We start from the raw sequence: 26,318 nt of genomic DNA, 5'->3' as shown, positions 1-26,318 counted from the left end.
AGAGATGCTTCTCTGCTTTTTCTAATATCACAATGGATCCATGTTACTGGTGGTAACAAAGAATAAGAAAGGACACTGCACATCCGCTTAGAGTTGTAATACATAAAATGTATTTTGAAGAAAAGGTACGTTTTGGTATAAAATTAGGGTTGAGATGTAATGAATTTTTCCTCCATTCACAGTGGCTGACTTTAATTAGAGGATCTAACATTCATCTTAATCGTCTCTGGGATTTTCCTAAATGTCCATTAAACAACATATTTCAAGAACAGAGTTGCCTTGATTATTTATGACAGCAGATGAGGACAATTATGTATGTATGAACAGCACATTTCAGTAAACAGTTCATGCTTTCTTTTTTAGGTCTCGGCTAGCGAAGGCTGCGCTTGCGCAGTCTCGCTCGCGAGATTTAACGTTTTGTAGTAGTGAGGCTTGAACCCGCCCCTCTTCTCCATTGGCTGGCCTCTTAAATGCTGGTCAGCCATTGGAGAAGAGCTTTGTCTCTCGAAACAAGCCCCGTCTTTTTCGGATTCGGGGGCGTGTTTTTTCGCGTCTTTCTCTTTTTTTATGCCCCGCCCCTTTTACACGTGGTGGGCGTGTTTGTTTTTTGTTTTTAAAGATAGGAAGGGTCGGCCATTTTGTGCACGGTCGGAACGGAGCGGGACATGGGGTCGCCTCTTCCTTGCTGCAAGGCTTATCTTTGGAGGATGGAACCTCGCTCTCCGCTGCTGCAGGTCCGGTGCCCCTGCTGTAGCTGTTACGTTCAGCGATACTCTTCCTGTGCCCACCTCTTCACTGCAGCTCCCAACCACGCCTGCTCTGCTGCTTTCCCTCCAAAGACTGATCTCTGCCCTTCTCCTCTGCTGACACGCAGACTAAACCCCCCTGCCCCTTGGTCGCCCGCTCCAGACTAAACTCGCCACAACTTAAAGCTCGGAGTTTCCTGGCGCTCGAGGACGGGCAGCAGAGAAGTAACAGGACTCCGTCTTTTCCTTCTTACTTAGAGAAGAAAAATACAGTGTCCGCTTCTGCTCTGCCGCTGCAGCTGCCCCCCCATTCTTTCCCCTCCTCCTCACCCCTCTCCAGCAGTGACTTCTACTCCACGCCCTCACTTGGCAACAGGTATTAATACCACCCCCTCGCGTTGTAGCCCCGCACATTCTCCAGCGCTAACTCTGCATCAGATTAACTGGCACCTAACAAGGGGCCTTGAGAAGCGGGCCAGGGAATGAGCGCACAGCAGTGGGCGAAGGGACGCGTGCACTTGTGTTATATCTACTGGTGCATGGCTCTGCAGTGGTTCAAGGGGTGGTGCACTTGTGTTTTATTCTACTGGTGCAAGAGAACATTGCAGTGGGCGAAGTGGCGCCTGTACTTTTGTTATATCTACTGGTGCACGGGGCATTGCAGCGAACGAAGGGGCGCACTCCCCCTTGTTGTATTCTACTGGTACAGTGAGCATTGCAGCGGGCGAAGGGGCTCGTCACGGGGCATTGCAGTGGGTGAAGGGGCACGTGCATTTGTATAGTTGTACTCGATTTTACTGGTGCACAGGGCATTGCAGTAGGAGAAGAGGCGCGTGAACTTCAGCTATGTTCTACTAGATCATGGGGTAGGGCTTCCCTCCTTCATTCAGCACTTGTTAAGGGGATCTGACGGTTTGTACAGCGCCTTCGACGCACACAGGGCCGGCTTTAGTGCTGGTGGCGCCATGTGCGACAATGCTTCAGCTGCCCCCACCACTCTTTCATTCTTCCCTCTCTTTCTGTCTAGCAGTTCTTCTCTTACTGAAAACCTTGACTTCAAGATGGGGTTCTCACTCTCTTTCCTCTACTTTCTGTTATTTGCTCCCCTGTGAAATGGATCCAAAAAAGGAAATCATTTTTGCTGGAAATGTCGTATTTTAATTCTAAGGTGCAGCATCTGGAATAAAAGGTTAAAAATATGAAAAATAACTAAATAAAGTAAGACAGTGGTAGCAAACTGGCCAGATTGATTTTATTCACACCCAAACACATTAGTGCCACTTTTACAGAGTTTGCCAGTGAAGCGCTATTTTTGTTTTCTTGTCTTTGTTTTCCCTGGGTTTGCAACTAGTGCACCAATCCTGGAGGTACTGCAAAGTGTGGATTGGAAAACAAAATGTGTACTGCGGCTCTGCGTCCAGGGATGTGGTCTTTTTACCATACTGCTAACGTTTTGTAAGGATATCAGCAATGGACATTGAAATGGGACCATTCAAGGCCCCTTTCAGGCAAAAGCACTCACTGATTTCTGAATAGTGAGTGTAAAAGCGTTAAGGTAACAATGTTGTTCCTGCTTGCATTTCACATGGTATGCTAAATTTTGCATTCCCCTATGAGTGTTTGCTTTTTCCAGGATGATGTTACTTTTTTTTGTAGGCCGCATATTACTCTTGTCTATTGCGTCATTTAAATTGAGCCTCATCCAGGTGTTTATTGCCGGCAGCAATTGGGTTGTAGTTGAAGGCAGTGTGAGTTTTTCTCAGTGGGACAGTATGGTGTAGAGTGGGGGAGAGGATGTGGCACTATGGCCAGAGCTGCTGAATTTGGAACCCGGTGCTCATGAATTGTGTGTGGGAGGCTCTATGTGTGTGTGTGTATGTGTGTGCCTGTGTGTGTGTGGCTCTGTGTGGGTGGCTTTTTTTGTAGGTGGCTCTATGCGTGGGTGTCTCTGTCTGTGTGTGGGTAACTGTGTGTGTAGGTGGCTCTGTGTGGGTGGCTCTATTTGTGTGTGGGTTGCTCTATGTGAATATCTCTGTGTAGGTGGCTCTGTGTGGGTGGCTCTGTGTGTGTGGGTGGCTTTGTGTGTGTGGCTCTGTGTGTGGGTGCAATAGGTCTCGCATTTGAGAGAGATTAAGCTATTGACATTGTAAATAACAATGCCGTTTCTTTAAATGTTTTAAAAACAGAAACATAAACAAAAATAATGTCATGAGCAATGCCAATAGCTCTAACTTTAACAATGCAGAGATCATTGCATTGTAAATGCTTGTTTGAAAACCCATGGCAATTTATGCACACCAAATTCTTGTATAAACATATATTCACCAGGAAAGACGCTGGGTACATAGCCCAATAACTCAATAAAAAAATAAACACTACATCGACTTCTGAAAGCACTGAGAATGAGGTTGGTGTTAATGTTATCGTTTTTACACCAAATACAGTTTAGGAAATAATAGCAAGAAAGTAGGTAGACATCGATTAAAATAAAAAGTCAAAAGAAGTTTACTTGATAACAGGAACATGCAAACTTCATAAAATCAATTAGTAACTTATAATGGCTGTGAAGTAGTCTACCATTGTTTAGAGATGTGTGTGTGTGGACTTGGACTGTCTGGCTAACAGACACTGTCGAACAAGGTGAATCCCACTGCTGACAAATCATGCATGGATACCTTCGCTGTTGGCTGACATCCTTTACTTAGCAAGGCCTAACTTTTAGGGAGACCAGTCGTCTGACCCTTGTGGGACTCCCAATTTCTGCTCTGTGCTTGCAACAGTGGCATCAAGAATGACTGAAGAAGGTGCTTACTGGGACCTACTGTCACACCATTTCAGAGGTTCCAGCCTCAACATCATTCAGCCCACCTTTTGACATTGGTAATGTAAAATACTGGGTAAGAAGACAGCATGCTCCGTCTCTTGCCACTGCTGTGCTTTGCATGAAATGCATGGCCCATCCAACAGTCGGGGGGATTTACGAAAGCTGCTTGTAAACAAAGCTAACTTACAACAAGCTCCCTAGCGTTGTCTTGGTTTGTTACTGTGTTACTACTTCCCCGTTAGTTCCTGCAGTATCACTCACTTATTGAAATTATTTTTGGGCCCATATTCACTATAACTCCAGTAATTCTGTTGTATGTGAGCTGGTGGGTTGTTGGGTACTAAAAACACCAGTACAAACCTGTTACTAAGAAAGTGTTGGGCCCTGGGAGGACTGATGGGGTTCGACTCCCACTAGATGCTCTTTTTCTCTTATTTTAACTACACAATTTTCAACAGTCCTTACCCAGAGCCTGGTAAGGCTGACATCTTCCCACACCTATTTCCAAAAGCATAAAAGTAGCATGAACCATTGCCAACAATGCCACTTTAAAGATTCCTTGCAGCCAGTAAGAGCTATAGACCGCATTCACTGGTTTTTGACAACACGTCACTGTCAATTATTTTTTATTAGATATAGATTGTTGCGTAAAAAGTGTCCAAAATAGGACATTTCGCGAATTACCATGTGTATCAATAGCACCTCTTTTATTAGCTTCAAGCTCTCTATTTGATAAAGTAAACAAATGGAGGAACAAAGCTTAGGATTCTTTTATGTGCTTCTAGAGAGTACTGTAAAGTCTGCAAATACGATTCTCAATAGCATTCTATCCTCGAACTGGGGATCAATCCGAAACAGCAAATCAAGTCATCAAAAAATATCTGTGCTCCTTTATTAGAGATTCACACCCAGTAACTAGACCTTATTATCTCCACTTGTAGAGTTTTCTCACAATAATTCAACATTTACTTTGCTAAAATGTTTCTTTTCTTTTGCAGTTACTGATGTAATCCAACAATGTTGCTTTGTCTGTAACTTTCTGCACTGAAGTGGAGGCATCAGATGACAAAGCGCTTGATCATTAACAGTCATATTTTAAAACAAGGAAATTGGTATCTACAATATTCCAATAAGGATACAATCCATTTACAATTTGAAAAACACAGGCCAGTCCAACAAATTCGCCACATTTTTGGTTTTATTTTGGTATTGCAAACATGGTAAACACAGTATCTCTATGGTTGAGCCTATCATATCAGCGAAGGGCCTGTCCAGTACAACATGTGTTGATACTGAATCCTAATTGCCCAACCAATTTCACAAACAATGCTCATTTAGCCTTGCCGAATCCAAACTTGAAGAGCAAGTCATATTCGGCGCATGCAATTGATTACATGCTCAGAATGCAGAGTTCACTCGAAAGAGTATGGCCTAAAAAGCACTTCCTTAGAATTTATACCTCAGAACATGTTCCCAATTTGACACAAAGTTTTCACATCTACTATCCTCATACACCAACTCTATTTCCTAATGCCACAACCTTCAACCTAGAGTGAGATTCTTTAGGGGTCTATTTGCTACCACATAAGTATAAATGTTCTCAGTTGACAAAACCCATTACTGACAAAAACCTCTGCAGTTCCTTTGCTGATGACAATTCTTCTTTAATTGATGGAGTTCAGCGGGGCCTCTAGATCAGGTACGGAGTTTATTGCACAGACAAGCCGCGGTGTCTGTGGAACCAGATGCCTACATACAGAATCCCTGCACAACAAAAAAACCATCTCCATGCTTGGTAGCAGTGGTGGTGCAGGAATTCCAGAACGCCTTTCCTCAAGGAACCATGGTAGAGAACTGGATGAGGAGAGGCCAATCTATCCAATGCTACTCCCATCCTTCAAATGTGTAGCATGTCCATTATATATAACTGGGTGTAAAAACTTATGTTGCAACATAATTTTTTATAATGCAACAAAATTATGTTGCTGCCTTTGTAACGAGATCTCTTATCGGTGTCTCAAAGTTGCTGCCTTCCTGTGTCTTTGCACGTTCTTCACATAGCTGTTATTCTTTAAATTGCTGATACCACTATTCTTTGTTGTATCTCAGAGAACTGTGATGTAAAGGGCAGTTAGGTAGACGGGTCGCAGGAATGTCTTTATTGACTGTTTCCGTTCTTTTCCAAGCTGTTTCTCAGCAGCAGACTGCCAGACTCTGTCATGAGAACAAATGCTGAGGATGCTGCCCCAACATTCAATGGATGGTTCAGTTACCCTGACACTCAAAAGAGGTACAGCACAACTTTAGAGAGTTTGCTGTGGTTTGTATCAACTCCTTCACATTTGACCACCCCAGTCAATAAACAATCCACAACAGAATAGTGTCAATTTACAATCCTAGAAAAAAACAGAAATAATCCATGAATATGTACTATGATACGATGTTCATATTCACTAAGTGTACAGAGAAGTGAGTCCATCACTGACAGCTGCTGAAAGGTCCAAAGTGCTGTAGGTCGAAAGTGCTGTAGACCACTGCTGCGATCTCCTTCTCACTTCACTGAAGAGTAAGGGCTAGCTGTATAAGAGGTAATTAAGGCAGCACTTTCTTACTGGTAAGACTGCCCCTGACAAGGTCCCTGGTCCTCAAATTTAGCAAATTTCCAATCAAGTTTTTCTTGTGCCTGTAGGATTTAGTAACTGTCCATTCAAGAGCCCAGTACAACCAAAGTACTGTGGTCATGTCTCCACTGAAGGGCTCGCGGATTCTAATGAATTGTGTTAATTTTCCATTCCTATATTTCTTGATTCTAGATGTTTGAGTAATGTACACATTTTTCCTGGTATAGGTGAAATTGTATTATTTAAGAGCAAAGCGCTCTTAGTCATATTCCATGTAAGTCAATATTAAGCGTTCATCCCTACATTTGAATAGAACACAATTCTAACTAGCAATTTCTTTAAGATACAGACCAGAGTATAATGTATTGGTTGATCACTTATTACAATAACAATTTATTTTCATCATAACATAATCCTAACGTTTTTCGAGCACTACACAGTTCATTCCACATGTATATTTTAACTGCTAAAAACACAAGAACTATTTACAACAACAAATAATTTATCCCTAAATTTCACTTGATTACCATATTCCTTTGATTAATTTCTTGATTCTAATGCTACCTCTTTTGTTTGTCCACAAGTTTCAGACCTTAGCAACTTCAAGGCCTCCTCAAGAAAAAAAGAGAACCGCTGAAAATAATTCATAATAGACTGCCAGACAATAGACTTTTCCGATAGTCCTTCTTACTTTTTCTTTTCATATACCATAATGTTTTTCAGAAGCAAGTTTCCTGTTTTGCGTGTTATTTAAATAGTTTAGGAATTAAATCTTACTGAAGAGCAGCCCCATTTACTCACAAGTGGCTCCTCACCAACTTAATCAGAATTAAGCAAGGTGCACTGAAAAAAAGCTCCTTGTGTCCAGAGTTTTTCAGTACACCCTGTGTACACCATATTAGCATTTTTCAGTACATCCTGTGTACACCACATTGAGCATTTTTCAGTACACCATGTGTGCACCACAGGGAGCGTTTTTCCTGCCGGGAGTAGATACTCACACTAGCTGGCTTCAGTAGCTGAAAAGAGAAACCTGTTTCTCTTGCATGTGTATTACCTGCAATGTGAATATCCTACAGCATACTGTAGGAGATATTCTAAGACTCATTTTTGGCCATGCAAAACAGGCATGCATCACTGATTGATTTCATGACCAAAAGCATCTATTACCTGACCTTTACTTGACCAATCTGGTTCAATCTTGCAAGCATACTTTCTATTTAAAAAACATTTACACATCTTCCCAAATGTTTGTTTTGGCTTGGCTCGCTTTACTCCATATCATGGCATCATGCTATTCGGCAACCTCAACTTTGGACATTTGGTACTGCTAGGTACAGTCCATTGGTTTGCCAGTTTCCAAGTCGGTCATCGCTGTTCTCAGATCATTCACAATATTTTATTAAGGACTGCACCTTCCTTTGGTTTGAGTCCCTCATATATCATCAGTTTAGTACTCTGTTTAAGATTTTAAGGTGGGAAATATCCAACCTGATGTTCTAAAGCAGCCTTCTCAGATGTTAAGGAGTTCACCATTTTTTAGCTTTAATTCAGCAACAAATTGATTCAAACGTGAATACTTGTTCACTACAGCCTCTCACCAAATAACAGGAGCGCACTTATCATAGTGGAAGTTTCGCGTCTTTAATTTATAAATATTGAGAGGCAGTACAGAAACAGTCACACCTAGTCTATGTTTTAAATCGAGTCAAAGATGAAATCTGTACTAGATGCACTTAAGCTGTTTCCACCAAGTCTCGGAATCATTACAAAATCTGATACTGGGCTGTGTACACTTTTTATACAACTTCTCAAAAGTTTCTTTGACACTAGCGTGAACGAAACAGTCAATGTGGGATTTGCTGTGCGAGGTTCCATGTACGAAGGACACTGTCAGCCTTGCGTTGCTACGCAGTGTACAGAAGAGAATGCGGTGTAGAACCAGGCTATGTTCTATGTGCATTGTGTGGTGACGAGGGCGGGGACTGATGCAGCCCTCAACATATGTCAGTGGGCTGTGAAGCACCAATCTTCCAACAGAGAAGGTTGGATTGGGATCTAAAATCACCCCAGGCACCACAAACAATTGGTCCACATTTGCAGGTAGCTCTTTTATGCAAAATGCTGCTTCAGTATTTTAAGTAGAATGAAAAGACGAAGGGAGGTTCTCTAAAAGAGGCACTGGCTATGTTGGCTTTCTTGCCTATGTCTCATCGATTGGAGTACTACCCACCCCTAAAATTCCCATGTCTTACAAAAATTGTAACATTTGGTCTTCAAAATATGTAAAAATCCCAAATAGTATTCTAATTAAGTATTTGTGACTCTTCTTCTATCTCAGTTAAGATATTGTAGTCTTTTTTTTTTATATAGTAGATAATGGACATTCAGGGTTCCAGTTGAAAAACTGTTCCCAAAAATGGTAGATTAGAATGCCGCTGTAAGCAGGGAGGGGAGGAACAATTCCATCCCCTAGGCTGGAAGTGCGTTACGCCAAGCCAAATGAGTTCAGAAGTCTATATTCTATTTTCATTAAATTTATTTGATCTTTATGGAGTTTCCCTGAGTGCTGTAGTTATGTCCTGTTCTAAGTGCTAAAGGTCTCCAGGGGCACCTCGCTGACTACATCTAATGATGAAGAAGAATATTTGGCCATGCTCATCCCCCCACAACAAAGATATCAACTTGCAAAATCAATTCTTACTTCTCGTTGTAGACCTGGTTTAACTCCTTAGCACATGGTGTTTCCCCTCTTTGCAACAGACAGACAAATGCAAACATGTTGGAATGGGGCAGAATGCCTAAAAGCAGTGCTTAATTTGTGCAGCTGGCTGTAGGTGGTGGGTGTCGGCACTCATTTAAGTGGATTAGGCTTGTTTTCCTCATGATTTCTTTGTAGAAATGCACATATTACTTATGGATAAAAATATACATTCTTTCCTCTAGCCATCCTTTAGCCTATTCATACAACTAACAGACTTGCATGTCAACCACGCCCAGTAACAATTTATATTTCACCCTACTAATCCATCACTAATCCACCTTTCAGCTCCTGAGTAGCATGTTACTCACCAAAAAGCACTTCAAAGCCTTGTCAGGGGTAGTAAGCCGTATATAAATACAATTACAATGGTTAAAAAAGCGAAACTGATTTATTTCCAAGAAGCATTGTCCATGTAATTAACGATATGGTTTAAAACATTTGAACTAAATTCCTGTGACAGACCAGTCTTTGGGTACGTCGCTGTAAGTTTTCTGTTATCTCATCCAGACCGTATTTCCAACTTCACCATTAGTAGATGAGCAGATAACCATAAAAACCTACCAATCTGGTAAGCCATAATCGGAGACGGAGCAACCATCGATGCTCCTTTTAACAATTTCAGTGCAGTATCAAAGTCTCAGCATAAAATATTTTCCTAAAAAGCGTCACAATATCCATCGCATAAACAAAGGACTGGCGCTTCTGAATGCAGTTAGAATTATTAGAACCATGGCAATATGGGGGACTGAACTGAACCTGTGACCTTTTGATGGTGAACATAGTCATGCAATGAGCACATTAACCTATGGGCTGTCAGTCTAGCTGTAGAGATCTCTCAACCACATATTGACCCTTAAATTTTGTTTACTGAACTTCACTGAGATCTTGTGCATAGATTAGTTCACACTTGGGAACCCACCTGAATATCAATGAGGACACTTCTGCTCAGGCCCCCTGCCCTTGCTCAATCTGCCAGCCCAAGTCAGCTTTTTATATCAATAGGACCGGCCCTACAGGGGATTGTGAATGACATCTCCCGCCCCTTGCTGAAAAGGTGGTAATAGAGCTGAGGCCCATCTGCCTCCAGGTACAGGCCCCAGAAAGCCCACTCAGTTCTCCACTGGGCCGCTGGCTGCGTCTGAACAGCACAGACAGATCCCAAATTGGCAACCATGCTGCCTAAAAAAACGTCAAACAGCTGTAACTATTACTCGAGTGCCCAACTCACCAAATCAACCCTGCTGCAGAGAGTTGTGCAAATATATCCAAAGCAGGCGAATCAGAGAGTAGTGCTGTGGGCAGTGAAGTGCTGCAGGGTGTTCAGTGCTGCATGCAGTGGTCTGCGTAGTGATGTGCTGCAGGCTTATATCTTTCAAAATGCAAGGACTGATATGATGAGACAGCTATTAACTTGCCTGATCGGGATGACCCCACAAAAAGAACAATGTAGCTAATATGATTCTAACTTTACCAAGTCCAAAAAGCTCCCCTTTAAGTCTACTAGAATGTAACCAATTGATAAAACATAGTTACTTTTTACAGATCCCTAAATGACATTATGCCAGCCACAATGGGTAAGGAACTGCTAGCTCTTAATAGCATACAAAATATAATTAATGACTTACAACAAGCAGAATTCCAACAAAGCATAAGTCAACAGCAGTAAGTCCTCTTCTAAAACAAGCATTCACAAAGCCAACAGGTCTTGCCAATACGAGATCTACTCTTTGTCAAATTTGCTACTGTTGAACAGAATGGATGAAAGTAAAAAAGAAAAGTGATATGACACGGCCAGTGTTGACTGTGTCATAGCACTTTTATTTTCTTTACATTGAGCCATGTGGCAAAGCATGTTGTACATGGCTGAAAAAAAAGCCCTATGATGCGACCATAGCACTTTATATCTGGCAAGAGGGGGCGGCGGGGAAGAGGTAAGCAATAACTGATTCAGACTGATTCAGTGAGCTCCATCACAGCGTCTGACAAATCCAAAATCATCAGCGTGGGGAGCCCGGCCCCTGCATGATGGGGACGTTGCATTGCCTGCGTTTAAGCAATCTTTGCAGAAGAGCTGATTGAGTGGGGAGTCTGGCCAGCAGAAGTTGTGTTGCGGAGAGCAACTCAGCCGAGTTGAATCACATGGAGCAGATGAACTGCCCTAACCGTGCTGTCCCCAGATACGCTGGAAGAGAGTGAGGGAAGAAGCGAGGACAAGCAGAACGATCTCCAGACCCTTATATCTGTAGGGGTGCTCCTGTCGAGGCCTCTTGAGGACGCAAATTGAAACCGGTTAGCCGTGGCTGGTGCCCATACGTAACATTAGGAACTAATCTGCTCACTGGTGGTTGGGACCACTAGTGACGCGGAGCTTGCTGCTGACTGAGAAACAATAAGCCCTTTGGTGGAGCAGGTGAGTAAGTGGACAGAGCTGCCAGGGGCAACACAACGGGGCACGATGACGACTATAGTTTGCTTCCCTTTCTGGGCCTCGTGAGTACTCCATTGTTGACTGCACTCCTTGTGAATGTCACCCTTGATCTTGCACAGTGTTGCCTACACACTGCCTGTCATTACATGAGTTGCGCCTATTCAAGAGGCGCTGTCCCTAGAAGAGTAGGCTCCCTACCCGTTCCCTGTGCTGCACCCTGCCAAAAACTGGGGTATGGGGATTAGGCAGCAAAAGCAGGAGGAGGTGGGGACTACAGTTCAAGCTACAATGGGGAGGGTGGAGTCAAGCAACGATGGGCAAGCAGGAACAGGAGTTGGGGGTCAGTGGACAGACTACAGAGGAGTTAACATCACTTCTTCATGAAGAAATAGTGTCTTTCGGTCAGCACTTCCCCAGTTGCTGCTCCTGGGAATGGGAGATATAGGGTACAACAATTCCTGATATGCTTGACAACAACAAGCAGGCACTCTGCTGCCTCCAACTGCAGATCGTTTACATTCAATAGGCACCACAGGGGATCCAAAGCTGAAAGTGATTAGCTGTAATATGTTCCAAAGGCTCCAACTTGACATACTTTGCCATGGTATTGATGGCAGCTGTTATCATGCGGCAGAGCACCTGAAGCTGGGACATAAGACGCCTGATCCTTTTGCAAAAGTTGATAGTTCTCAACACTGTCCTATAGTAAACTATGCATCACATACAAGATGCCATCGATGAGTCGTGGACGGGGCAAGCAAGTGGGGGGTGTGGTGGGTTTGAGGTGGCAACAGTGACAGGAGGGAGGTAGTGGGCAGGAGAGAAGCAAGCAACAAAGAAATGGAGACAGGGTGGGAGGATGGTTAGAAAAGGCCTAATCACAAAATTTGAGAGGTACCCTTACAACAATAGGGGACAGGGTTAACTGCAATATAATTGAAAAAGTATCCCCCACTTGACAATGTAAAAAAAACTTTTTAAGGTGCTAACTCCTCATACCTCAATCATTCTACAAACTCCAAATACTGAACCCAAATATATGTGACAATGTTGTTGTTTATTATGCGATACCAATATACATAAAACAAGTTCAGAAATGTTAAAAATAGTGTTTTTTCAAATAGACAAAGGGGCTTTCTCTTTTCTCTTTAGGCCACCTCGCTTTCCCCTCTGTGCCAATACATTTCATGCATTAAATGCCATAAGTTAAAAACTTTTGTTTAAAAGACAATTTAACATTCTCATACACAATAAACAGGTTAAAAAACAACACGGATATCTCAAATATTCAAAATGATTCTAGTAGCATATAGTTGTCGACGCGGTATTTCAGTGGATGTAACTTGATATAACCACCTTCTTCAGGACTCTAATTTATGACAACAATCATCTGTATGATTGTTATCTAGGAACTACACATGGATGTCAATGATCGACTTCACATTGAATTGTTGTTCATGTTATAAACACTCCTTATCATACCTTCAGTGCCCTTTTATTGTTCTTTTTGTTTACCTTTGATAATCATAGAAAGGAGAACATATTGCTTTAAGCCTTCCCCCACGTGTCTCGATTTAGTGGATGGAGGATGAGAGCTCCTTTTGGACCTCGTTTTATAAAGATCATGGAGAGTTGCTCTGTACTGGTTAAGGCACAGCCATTCAAGTTTCTGATTCTCTTTATTTTCAATCCTCCCTTCCTGCCGATCGGGTGTCTTCTATCCATCCCAATTAGAAAGGCCTGCCACACTATACACTCTTAAGGAGTGCTACACTTTAAAATAAAACGACGAAGAGGATGGAAAGCAAGCAACAATTGGGCAATCAGCGACGGAACGGAGGTGGTGGCAGGGACGGGGGCAAGCAACAATGGAATGGGGGCAGGATGGTGGTGTCGGATAGAGTCAGCCTTCAAAACAATGCACTCTTATGTAGTGAGACACTATAAAAAAAGAAGACATCTGAAAGCATGCAATCAGTTGAAGCACACAGGCAGCAGACAGGAAGCTGTACTTGCTCCAAGAAACCCGACACAGACTGTAAAAGAATTGGAAAGTAAGAGGTGCTGACCAATGAGAAGTGAGGAAATAAGAGTGACACATTGAAGCCAACCAATCGTACGTAATGGTAAGACTCACAAGCGAATGTCCATGCGATGTTTCAGGCAAGAACTAAAAATAGCATTAATCCCTGGAGTGCCTTCAAAGTGCTGACTCTCAGTTGCCATTTCTGCAGAGGAGTAACAATAGCCCCTGGAGCCCCCGTGGTGCTGGGGGGGCGAGCCACAGGGGGCTCCCTCCGGCACTGTGCACCATGGCTGGACAGGTCCCAGGAGGCTACAAGGGTGGAGACCGGTTTCATTACTGTAGGCCGATTTTGCATTGTTGCAAAATCGGCCCCAAGAGCCAGCAACAAAATCAGCAGCCCAGTCATTTTCCAGCTCAGGTTCAGGGCAGTGAAGGCGTGAGTCCAAGACAGACAAACCGAAGTCCGTCTTTCATTTCCACTACATCAGTCATTGTGGAGCTACAAGACAGACAACGGCCTCTGTGCTCACATGGTGACAGATGGTGATGTGGGCAGTAGTAGAGAATGGAATGCCATTGCCTGCCCAGAGCTGGAAATGATGCCACCTGGTCATACGAAGGTGGAACAGTTCCTTTGACTATTTTGTAATGGGGAATGAGATTCGACACTGGTGGGTAAGTGATGGAACACATTTTACTTTTTGTCATTGCAGGCCCTATTTCCTCCCTCCTAATGCATTTGAGAATATTTTCTTCATTACCTTAAGTTAAACCTATTGACACATGCCATCAAGGTCATTTGAAAACTATTCTTTTACTGTCTCCGTGCCTCGTTAAATTGGCACAGCCCCCTTGCTAGAGGAAGCCATCCATAGTGTCACTTGGGAAAAGCTCTAGATACTCCCTTGTGTGCACTGTGTGGGGTAGCAGTTAGAGGTGGGTGAGCCAACAAATTAACGGAGTGAGCCGAGTCAAGAGTCTGGCTTGGCCCTGAGAGCTCATATACGAGCCAAGCCATTCGAAATGTTTCCATGTAAATCATACCATAAACCTCAAATAAAACAAAGTCTTTTCAGAGTTCTAAAAAGTGTATTTCTTTAACGTGCGGTGCTTTGGCATTACATTACATTATATCACTGCGCTGAAAAGGTACTTATTAAAAGAGATATTTTTAAAGCACGAACCTAGGATCGTTCCTGCACAACCCTGGCGACAATGTAATTAAGGAATTAAAAGGCAGGTCAGTTATGTACACCCTGTATGCCGCCCAGATTCTTACAGAAAAATGCAACACTATTGTCTATAAAATTAAACACACTTATTTTTAGTACTGTTGGTATTCCGAACTCGGGCATTTGAAGGTGCTTTCATAAGCGGCAAGCATCTGGGAAATGACATATTTCACAAGGACCACACAATTTGGTTTAAGTGGGGAAGGTAGGCTTAATCCCATGTTTTCTAGTTTCACTTTGTATAAATCAGCCACTAAATCAGTGTCTGTTGCTCCGTTTTGCCTCAAATATTAATGCTTTGCCTTTAACTCTTTGTTCAAGAGGATATAGCAAACACGGAAGGCAGAAACAACATGAAAACTCAGCTTGGTTTGGGCTTAAGCTACCTGGAGGACCTCAAGCTGAGCCAGAGCCATGCATATGGCTCGAGCTTCGAGTTGCTCGCCCACCTCTAGTTGTAGTTGTGCTGCTCTGTTTTTTAGGTCTCGGCCTGGCGTGAGCAGCGCATGCGCTGCTCTCGCCATGGCGAGTGCCTTTTGGAATCGATACGGATTCCAGGCGTGCAACCGGTGGGACAGAAGATGTGCACGCGGGGATTGGATGCTTTACTGGCGACGTGATACTCTGGGGACATTTTTTTCGCCGCCAGTACAGCCAGTCCCCGCGTGCACATCTTCTGTCCCACCGCGTGCATGCCTGGAATCCGTATCGATTCCAAAAGGTCGCCATCTGTGTGCCTTGCAAGTGTAGTTCATCAGCTTAGGGTGCATGCGTGATTAATGCCCCTGGTATCGTAACAGGGGGCACTCACAAGCAGGTAACTGTACTTTAATCTGCAGATCGCTAGTAAGGGGTTTCTTCATCACTGCACCTTTCTTAGGGAATTAGTGATTGGCAGCGTTCAGTCTAGAGTTCTAACGCACACTTTTTAAATTTGATATCTTCCACGTTTTCAGCCATTCTCGTCGGATGCGTTGTTTATCATCGTCAGTTTGGCTCATTGGTGGTTGTGTGTTCTCCCTTTAACTCTGCAGAGTCACGATGCATGAGGGCGAGAGTGCACCCACCGCATTTTGATTTAATTTGCTCTGTGACTTTCCTGGAGTCTGTGCCAGAGAATACAAAGTTTCTCACCAGCTGATTATCAGACAGTGGCTATGCGTGTCATTCTTGGAATGTGTACCATATCAGCCAGACTGCAAACATTTGGCGTTTGTATAACTTTGTGTGTGCTTCCATGGGTGGCTCTCTGCTCTTCTATTAAAAGATGATTAGTTCAGTTTCCACTAATGGTTGTGTGTTTTAGCGGTGGCTAAGGTGCACAAGTTTTCGACTTATGGGTCAGGATTCATAGTAAAGAATAATGTCTACTTTAGATTGATATGTATAAATGTCGCATTCAAATATGTACATTTACTAAGTTAGATAATCCAAAAATTGTGAGAAAAGCCGATGGGTCTGCGAGTTTTTTGGCAAAGTTGTCAATAATATCCCAATCTACAACAAATGTATCTTTAAACACAGATTAGACCACATGCAAACCATTTTTACTCCTGCTCTAAAGAAAGCACTGCTATACAAACAAGCATTGAAAATGCAATAGATCTCGCCTTTTATTAAGTTAAAGCCATTTGCCTTGCTATACAATACCATTAGCAAAGCAAATGGTTTTAACTTAATCAAAGGCGAGACCTATTGCATTTTCAATGCTTGTTTTGAGTTGTGGTGATCATCACCTCAGCCGTCACTGACTTGCTTCAGAGTCGCATCCAATGCCGGACTGGCAGTAGCAGGGACCGGACCTTACCCTGGGAGGCTGGAAGGGTGGTGGGTCGGTTTTGTGACTGGGCTGATTTTGACTGAATGCTGCCACCATTCACTTTCAGGCTCCAGAGGACTCGAGTGAGTTGGGCCAAACTCTGCGCTGCACAATACAATCCTGCCACCCCGGGGCATATTTACAACGAAGTGGTGGAGTGGGGCGTTAGACTCGTTGGCTTAACACCACACTCCACCACTTCTGACACGCAGGGCTGCATCATATTTACAACAATATGGTGCAGCTCTGTGTTTGCCCCTGCGCTGGCACTAAATTTAGCAGCCTAGCGCCAACACAGGCAACCTTGCACCATAGTGCAAAGGTGTCTGCGCTGAGGGGATGATTATTTATGTGCAGAAAGTTGTCCCTTCCTGCACATAAACAATCTTTAAATGGCGTTTTGTCACTTCTATGTGCGCTGCTTACTGCAGGACACATACAAGTTACAAAATGTAATTTTTTTTAAAGATTGTTTATGTGAAGTAAGGGACACCTTCCTGCACATAAACAATCATTGGCGTTTTGCTATTTCTATGTGTGCTGCACAAGGCAGCACACATGGAAACATCAATAACGAGGACAAATAAAGCATTTCTCCTCGTTTCGCCTGTTTAAGTCCAGGTTTTCTCTGGTCTTAATTTTGGCGCTCCCTCCTATTTACTCTGCTCTTGCAATAGGGGGCAGCGTCAAAATCAATGGGTGTTGCGGTGGAACGCCCACCGCAACACCCTCTGCCCTCCCCTTTCACGCTAAGTGTAGCGTGAAAGGGGACCTTATTTACAAGGCGAAGCACATATCGCCACAGGAACGTCACTAAAAGTGACGTTCATATGGCGATAGGGGATTGTAAATATACCTCCCAGTATCGCTTTTAGAGGTCCTCCAGCGTCCTCCTCTGCTCACGTTAATGAGGTTAGTTAGGAAGCATTTGTCTTGAAATTCTAATCGTATTAAGCAAGATGAGAGCCATGTAACTGTCAAGTGTTTCTGTATGACGTTTTAGATCCGGGAAGCAACAGGCTTTCACTTTATCACTTAATTCGAGTTAATTGGACTAGTACAAATATCAAAAAAGTAATTAATATAATTATGAACGGTGGTTCATAGCAGAGTCCTCCTTGCGGTGGTCAGGCCCGCTCACTGCAATTGCTCGCTGCTTACTATATAGGGGCTATGCTGACAAAATTTGCCAGGGCTGCATTGGGGTCCAACTCCTGCCCTGCTGTGCACAGCAGCAAGCCACTGACCTGAGAGCTCTTTACTGAGTCCGGAGCGTGGGGGGCCCCACTCCATGTACTTTGCAGGGGGGCCCCCTAAAGTTTTGTTACGCCACTGCATTTCTGTCTATATTGCTAGTGAGGGAAGCCAATGAACTGCATTTGTAAAGGGCAACAATGTTTTCCATCCAATGCAGGAAGGCATCCGCTCTGAATGCGGCACTCAATTGGTTATCACTGTGGTAATAGACAAATGACACAAACATATGCAGGAGGGAAATGTAACAGCATTGATACTGCTGGATTTGTCGGAGGCCAGTGACAGGGCTGATCACTAGGTTTGCCTTAAAAGGCTCAGTGATCTTGGAGTCATAAATGTAGCATTACCTTGGGTTGAGATTTTCAGATTCAAGGTTCCAATGCATCTTATTCCTACCACATTCGTCTTCACCCAGACCTCTTCAATGTGGGATCCCACAGGGATCAATTATGCCATCCTCTGCTATATCATCTATATGTAATCCCGCTGGTACATTTAATTCAGTCCTTTGGTTTTACATTCTTACTATGTGCATACAATACACAGTTGATTCTGATGTATGTGTGACAAATGTAGTAAACTGACTGCAGTTGATAACTGGATGTAAAGTGAAATTAAATGCAGACAAGACCAAATTATTAATATTACAGTCTCACAGCGTGACAAGATATCTACCAATCTGCCCACAATCCTTCAGGCATCCCGCTCAACACATAAGACCGTGTAAAACATTTAAGGGTAAAGATGGACTCTAAATTAAGTATGTCCGCTCATATTAATAAAAAGGTTTATTTTAGCTATCCATCAATTAATCAATAAAACTTTATTAGATTCTAAAATTATAATCGTAAAAGCACACACATATATAACAAGCATTAAAAATGCAATAGGTCTCGTATTTACAAGAGTTTGAGCTATTAACATTGCAAATGGCAATGCCTTTTATTTTTGTTTTTAAAAGATAAATAAAAGGCATTGTCATTTGCAATGTCAATAGTTCAAACTCGCGCAAATGCGAGACCTATTGCATTGCAAAGGCTTGTTTATTTTTAGGAGAGGAAAAGCAAGTTTCCCCTTTCCCAGAACCAGCCCAGGATGGTACCTGGTGTGAGCGGATGCTACTTTAGTCCTCTTATTGCCTCTAAACCTTTTTTCAATGTTAGCTCAGAAACCTACATTTCGTAAATGCAATAACAAATGTTTTTGTATTGTGCTTTGTGTTGGCAACCTCGACATTCACATGGGCCCGCATAAGAAGCTGAGAAAAAAATGCATAAGTCAGTCTGATTAATATAGTGCAAAAAATATTTCCTGCTAAAAAGACGTTTCACTGCATCTCAGCTATTAATCTCCCCCTGTACTCTGGGGCACCCAGACTTGCCGCTTCGATTTACTGCTTGGTGTAAACGACTTTAAAATTTCGCCCAGCAGGTCGTCAGCAGCGGGAGAGTGAGGAGTGCTCTCCCCTTCCCTGAGGAACTGCACCTTCCCCACACAGTGCCGCCAGAGGGAACTGCGAAGCTGTGTTTTCCCCTGGACCTGGAGTCCTGTTACTACCAAGAAGGCGTCCGAGGACCTGGTAGCTGCGAAGCAGAAGCCGGAGGTTGGGGGGCAGAACGGCCCTCCTTTATCACGTCGACGGTGGGAGTGGTGTTGGCTCCCGCGGGGAAGGGGGGGGGGGGGGAGAGCCTCGGAGCGTGGAGGTGCCCGAGAGAGACACGAACAGCAGAGGCGGTGGCGGAGTTTCAACGCGTCCCGAAGCCCTATTACCGTCTTGTAGTAACCGGGAAGGGGTTTTCTAGTAGTAACCGCACCTGGTCCAAGATTGGTGGCGGCCAGGGCACCTGTGACATTACGGGGGCACACTTTGTTTCTCTACTCCCTGACAACAGCAGAGGGGGCCGTTTCACATACTCCTGCAGTAAAAAGATCACGGGGGCAATCCTCTACCGGTGACATCACCTTGGGGCTTGCTTTAAATAGTGACACCATTGTTGATATTACACGGGGGAGTGATTCTGTGGAGACCATGGATATTGGAGTCTGAACTCGGACAGGACACAATCTGATTGTTTAGTGGCTCTTACGATACCTGTCAGGAGATATGGGTAGATGTGCTCTGCGAGACTCAGGATAAAGATTGTACCCCAGTAATCCAGCCCTCAAAACCTGCCTCGCTTAAGTAATCCATGAAAGGGATTGCATCCCTGGCCCCCAGTACAAGGAACAGCTCTTTGTTGATGTGATTTATGTACTTATTGGAGCCCGCAACTTGCTTCATTCTGCCGCCAGCTGCCTCCCGCTGCCAGAGGGGACTCCAGCCCCCAGTTAACACCACGCCTAGAAGCCAAGCGGACCCCATTACGCCATGACGTATTTGCTCGGCTTTTTCTGCCGGCCTCGCCTGCCAAATGGTTTCTTGTCTTTATGGGGCCATGTGTTTGGCCCCATAAAGATAAGAAACGTTTTGCGACGAACGCAAAGCAGGCGAGGCCGTCCGAATGGGACGGCTCAGAAAGCCAAGCAAATACGTCACAGACACCTCTTTTCCAATGGCTGGCCACTGTTTAGCATAAACGGTGACGCCAGCCAATGGAAAAGAGGGGCGGGGCTTAAGGTCCCTTACAGAAAAAACCCACATCTCATTAAAACTCGCCAGCAAGACTGCGCATGCGCGCAGCCTACGCCAGGCGAGACCTAAAAACTGAACATAGAAAAATTCTTATGGTAAAATAAGAAATTATTTATATATTAAAAATTATGGAATTACAACAATGAACTGAAGCTTTAAGAAACATACTCATAGCAGAACAAACTTCAGCACCAAATAACATTTGATGTAAGCATAGCAGCACTCTTCAGTACATAAATCAATGCCTCAAAAATAAGATTAAGTGTTTCCTTCTAAATAAGTGATAAAACTTACAGAAAAAAATGTCAACAAGGTCTAAAAGAAGACTTATTTCATTGACAGATCTGAACTGTTTCATTACTTTGCTGTACTTGGGGAAAGGAGCGATATCCATGTAGGATACTTAATTTAAATTTAATAAGAAGGGCTCGTTCCCAAGGATGTATAGCAATCAGTAAGTAAGATTTCAAACTTGGAGTAATCTTTAAGACAATATGCTGTCTTACCAAAGTTTTACATAATTCTACTCCCTCCCTCTGAATACTCATTCGCTCCAAAAACACTCTCTTGGCCCATTGCTTGTAATTTTTTTCAACAGAACTAGCATTGCAAAACAAAGACAGCCTACGTAACTCCCCAGAAATTGTTTTAATGTACCAAAGCCATGGATTTTTTGAGCCTTTGGAACTTTTTTAACAATATCCTATTAATATCCTGTTTAGAGTAGATTTACGATTAATCCATATGGCAATCCACAGCATCAGGGGAGCTACTATCTTTTATGTCATCTAAGCCCAGCTCCTAATGACAAACGTAATGAGGACTGCTCAAGAAGAGAGCAAAAAGGCGGCGACAGAATAGCTTTCCTTGATTGAAAGATTTTTCAGTAAGGTGTATCCCGAGGCACCAGCACCATTTAACATAGTTGGGCTACACTGTAATTTATATATCTCTAATAGCAAAGGAATAGGCTTGCCTATATTAGCCACAAGGTTAAACAAAGTTCTTATCGCCTAGCTGAATTTATGACATCTGTCAGTAAGGCTATGTGCCTAGGTACTAGCTGAGTCCCGGTACTAAAAATGGCTGAATTTTTCTGATCTGTTTTCTTTTAATATAAAAACTTCTAGATTCCATAAATTTATGACTTCAAGTCATAATCTATGACTCAGAGGAATCGGTTTCCAAATCTGAGTACTCAGTAAATAAAACAGAGGCATCTATGAGGTGTTGAGGCAGTTTGGAGTGACGGGCAATAAAACTGCATCATCATCATAAATAAATTCTAACCATAGCTGAGAAATACACAGAAAAGAGAAATATCAATACCAATTTGAATTAGGATGTGCAAAGGATTCAAATTATTCCCGTGATCAAACGCCCTAATTAGGTCCATACAAGCAAAATGAACTGATCTCGCTAGCACTACTATATACTTGCTAATAACAGAATGCAGGTTTAAACATTACTTCATGGTCCCTAGTCCTTCTCTGTACCCATACTGTACGTCTGACAGAATTATGATCCTCCACCCAAGCTGGAATTCTATGCAACACCACTCTGCCGATGACTTTCACTACAGAATCTCTTAGATAGTGGTCTACAGCAGAGGGCATCTTTACGATCACTCTTTTAAAATACAGGGATCACAGCAGAGGGCCATGAACTAGGAAACTCACTTCTACAGGCGGAGTTCAAGACACTCTTGATTAAAAGAGCACATAGATCTATTTTGGACCCTTTTTCTTTTTCAAACCAAATATTATTGGGTTTTCTGTTCTACTCTGCTAGGCATATTCATAAAAGGACATCATGCAGCAATCAGTAAATTACTAAGAACAGAAAGTAAACAAGGCAATACAACTTTACAAAACAATAGCAAGTCTGGTTATATGATGTGTATCATGAGGATAAAGGCGAGATGGTGTCAGCGTCCCAGTACACCTATCGGCAGATCCTTTGCATCCCATCAAGGAAGTCCAACTGTTGCTAGGGCGGTGTGGTGGGTTTTACGGGACAAGATTACATATAACAATAACATGATGTAGCATACAAGCCAGCCTACGACTGTCCAGTTTCATCTTTCACATCCTTTTGAGTGGAAAGATTAATTTGTCCCATGTATGAGGGAATAGGACGTTTGTGGAGTCTGCGCGCCTCTTCACAGCATAGGGATACAGAGTCTGTCTATGCCCAGAGAATCACTGTGACTTGCAACTGGATAATTCCAGGCATGGACAAAGCCTCAATCTCATTGTGACTGTGCACCTAGCTAGGGAATTGAACCATTTATGGGTATCACTATGATCCTTCTTAACGGGCCTAATAAGCAAATTCTTAATAGAGTCCCCTAAATTAATAAAGGAACCTACAATATCCTCAGGTGAATACTCTGATGATAAGCATGACTAAAAGCATGGTAAAGGGTTTTTCAGGAGACTAGATAAAAAATTGCAGGCATATGGAAGTTTCCAGTTGAGTCTTAAATCTTTGGACTTAATTTAAAAACGTGAGTTATCCCTTGGTAAATAACTGATAGTAACGTAACTACTGATAACTAAATAGTAACTGTTAGAAGGTTGTTCTCACTGGAGCAACTCGTCCTGACACCCACTTCAAGGATGAAATTTCCCAAACCCAGAGAAACCAAGACATAATCAAACATTGTAGAGCATCCTTGCCTAGTGAACGCGGGAGTTTGCTCATCACTACCATGGACAATTTTATGGACACTTTCCAAGTTGAACGCATTGAGATGGTTGTATAGCGCTAAGCCCCTTAAATCTATGGGTTGTAAAATATGATTAACTTCCTTAGGTAAATATAAAGGGCTGAAAGGCAATGATTTTGACCCATTGTTTGCCTTAAACACACCCTCAACTATCAAATCAGAGGCCAGGTAAGACTCCTTGCAACATATGTGGATGTTAACAAAAGTGAACAAAGTACCAAAATGATGATTACCTGAACAAAAATCGTCGTATGAATTTACATTCCCACTTAACTAATAATACTTGAATATCCTCATGACCAGGAGCGATTGGTGAAACGTGATATTTCAATGAAAACCTAAACCAAGTAGGAAGTCCTCCTTTTCCCATCCCAAAGCTGGATGAAACACCAGGCAAAGGATTACAATCAAAACCATTAAACGTAAAATCAGCCGTAGTCCAGGTCCACAGCAGTAACACAATATAAAAAAAATATATTTGTATTACGTTTCCATCCGTACAGTATCGTATTACAGTAGTGACAGCTGTTACATATCGCATACTTTTGTTAGCACGTAATGCACAAACTAAGAAGATAATATAATTCCGTCTGTTATGGACATATTCACATCTGGAATCTGGGGCTAATCACCCAATACTGTGTTTGGATATAAAGGATGTATCTTCTGAAAACAACTCTTAACAATTCAACTTTAAGTTGTTCCCTCCCTACCCCCGGGTCACATTGGGAAACACCTCCCTGCACCTTGTATCTGGACTCAGACCTTAACACCCTTTTAGGCTTCTAGTGAGTTCACGGTCCGCGATTGTTCTCTGGCCATGGGCCCGCATCCGGCCTACCTCCATCCGTCTGCGTTCCCTCATTAGCTTGTGAAAGGGGGTTCTCTCTAAGAGGGATTTCTAGGATCATAACATACCATGACCTCGCCTCTTCTTCTAATTTTTCATCTCTTCGGACACGCCTAATTCGGATTAGTCCCGCTGTGGCCCATTCCCCTAATTTTTAAGCCCAGTTTTCCACCGTGGGGGGCAGCGAGCCCATCCAACTAATTGCAATCCTTCTTTTAGCCAGCACCAGTCCCAACTGTAGGAACCTTTGGGTAAATTTTCCCCCTTTAGGCCTGGGAAGAAGACCCAAAAGCACCTGCTTAATGGAGCATGGAATTGTCCACCCCGTCACATGTCTTAAACGTTCAAATATCGATTTCCTAAATGATTTAAATTCCGGGCATTCCCAGATCATATGTAAGAACTGGGCGTCGGTATGACCACAGAGTGATCAGGTAAATTTTGTGCAATGTATGTGGAGTCGGGTATGTTTGATGAACAATATTGAATTGGGTGAGCTTAAATCTCAAATTAGAGCTAATTTGTTTGACCCCTTCATGCACCCTTTTTCAATCTGAATCTGTCAAAGGCTCTTCCAGTAGTCCATCCCATCTGGCCTGCACCGGGAGCAGATATGCGACAAGGTTCTCCCCTCTTAACACGCTATTTATGTGGGACACAAGTCTGCGGTCCCCGCCAGCAAAGTGACAATATACGATTTTATAAATGACTACCAGTGGTCCAGTTTGATCTGGGCCATGATACCAGCAATATTCCAGCTAATCAGATTTATAGAAGACAACCTTTCATTGAGTGAACCCACTTTGGAAAATACAACGATGCCTCATTACTTTGTACCTGCGCATGCTTCCTGAGATTATGTACCTATTCTCATTTCTCTGATAATGTAAGATCATGAATGATTTTATTTCATCACTGCTTGATTAATACAACTATTTAAAACATCCTTATGACTTGAAAGAGAAACTTCAATTAGTACATAATGCGAAAAGATAGTAGGATTATGGACATGATCACATTACTTAAATGCCTAACACCCTCCACTACCTGCCTCTATGTCATAAAATTGTACGCTCCTACTGCATAAAGTCATAAAATTGTACGCTCCTACTGCATAAAGCCTTATATTCTGGCAAGCAATAATTTTTGTACTGAAGTTTATTTGCTACGATCCTCGACATGCCTTAGATTAAGCTGATCCATGCCACCACAAATTAACCAAAATAAGTGTTCCTTTCTAGGAAATAGGGCTTTCACGGCAGCAGGATTTGTGCAGCGCACTGTAACACTCTTCCCTTTAACGTTCGATCAGAAAACAATTTGCTCAAGTGCCGCTAGGCTTTAAATACATAGCTTAAATCCGCATTGGTATGATAGTTTGATAGCAGTAAACCTGCAATTCATTCATTAGAGGCAATGTGTCACTGGTGTATGTTCGTGCTATACGAATACACAGATACAAATGGTATAGGCATCGATGAGTACAGCCAATGCATATGTATATAACTGGATGTCTTGTGTACAGTGAGCTGTGCTGAGTTGCAGGCATGGGAGTGTTTTGTGCAGCAACTTGTGCTTTGGTGCCATGTGTTTATGTCCACGGCACGCAGTAGTGTAAACAGTTGAATGAACAGGCAGTTCTATGTGAACTGTGCAGTGTTGCCTGCAGCCGACTGTAAATAAACAGCTGTGTGTAGTAGGAGGTGCAGTATTGAGTTGAACTGAGATACTAGCCGTGCTTTGATACAATTAACCCTGCGTGAAATAATTGACTGTGCAGTACGACAGTACAGTGCAGTGCTTTTGCAGCGTTGTACCCAGCTGGCTGTCCAGACAGTGTTTTTAATTATACAGTAAGCTGTGTTAAGTCCTATGCTCACCGAGCGGCTGACACTTACCCTAGCGGTCACTTTGTAAACGGTGTAACCCCGCTGATGTCTCTTAGGTTCAGTGACAGTGTAGAAGCGACCAAGTTCCCCGCCACTGCTGCCTCTGCGGGCGATCATGCTGGCCTGGTGGCCCCAGAGACACCATCAGAACCGCCCCGGGCTGTCACTGAGCAGTCTCCACCACAGCCGTGTCCAACAGCTGCGTTTACACTTCCGGGTTACTAGATCCATACAGTCACAAGTGTACTGAAGGACAAGCTAGCGCCACCTGATGTGATGCAATGGGACGCTCTAGCGGCCATGTTAGAGTAAGCACATCTCTAGCACAACTTGCCCCTTGAGGATGCTATCAAAGAAATACATTTATTTTAATAAAGCTATCGTTAGCCACTAACGTTGGCCAGTACTAAAACATCGCTTAACCTATATAAAAAACGATACGAACCCACTGTATTTACTATCATTTAGAAAAAAAGACAAAAACAGGAATAACTAAGTA

General features: G+C 43.0%; 1 protein-coding gene across 3 annotated transcripts in view; it reads right to left on the bottom strand.

Moving 5' to 3' along the window:
• The window catches only part of RPS6KC1 (ribosomal protein S6 kinase C1), a 479,254-nt gene extending 453,220 nt beyond the window's left edge, over nucleotides 1-26,034 (bottom strand). For 2 of the 3 annotated variants that reach the window (XM_085612893.1, XM_085612895.1), the window contains exon 1: nucleotides 25,829-26,034. In XM_085612893.1, coding sequence (XP_085469019.1) covers nucleotides 25,829-25,936 — 108 coding nt within the window. In that variant the 5' untranslated portion in view covers nucleotides 25,937-26,034. The remainder of the gene's footprint in view (nucleotides 1-25,828) is intronic. The other variant, XM_085612896.1, reaches the window with a different exon arrangement.
• Nucleotides 26,035-26,318: the final 284 nt, after the last annotated feature.

Source organism: Triturus cristatus, chromosome 6 (genome assembly GCF_964204655.1).
Source record: "Triturus cristatus chromosome 6, aTriCri1.1, whole genome shotgun sequence".
NCBI classification, from domain to species: Eukaryota; Metazoa; Chordata; class Amphibia; order Caudata; family Salamandridae; genus Triturus; species Triturus cristatus.
This window is presented reverse-complemented; position numbering and strand designations above follow the sequence as displayed.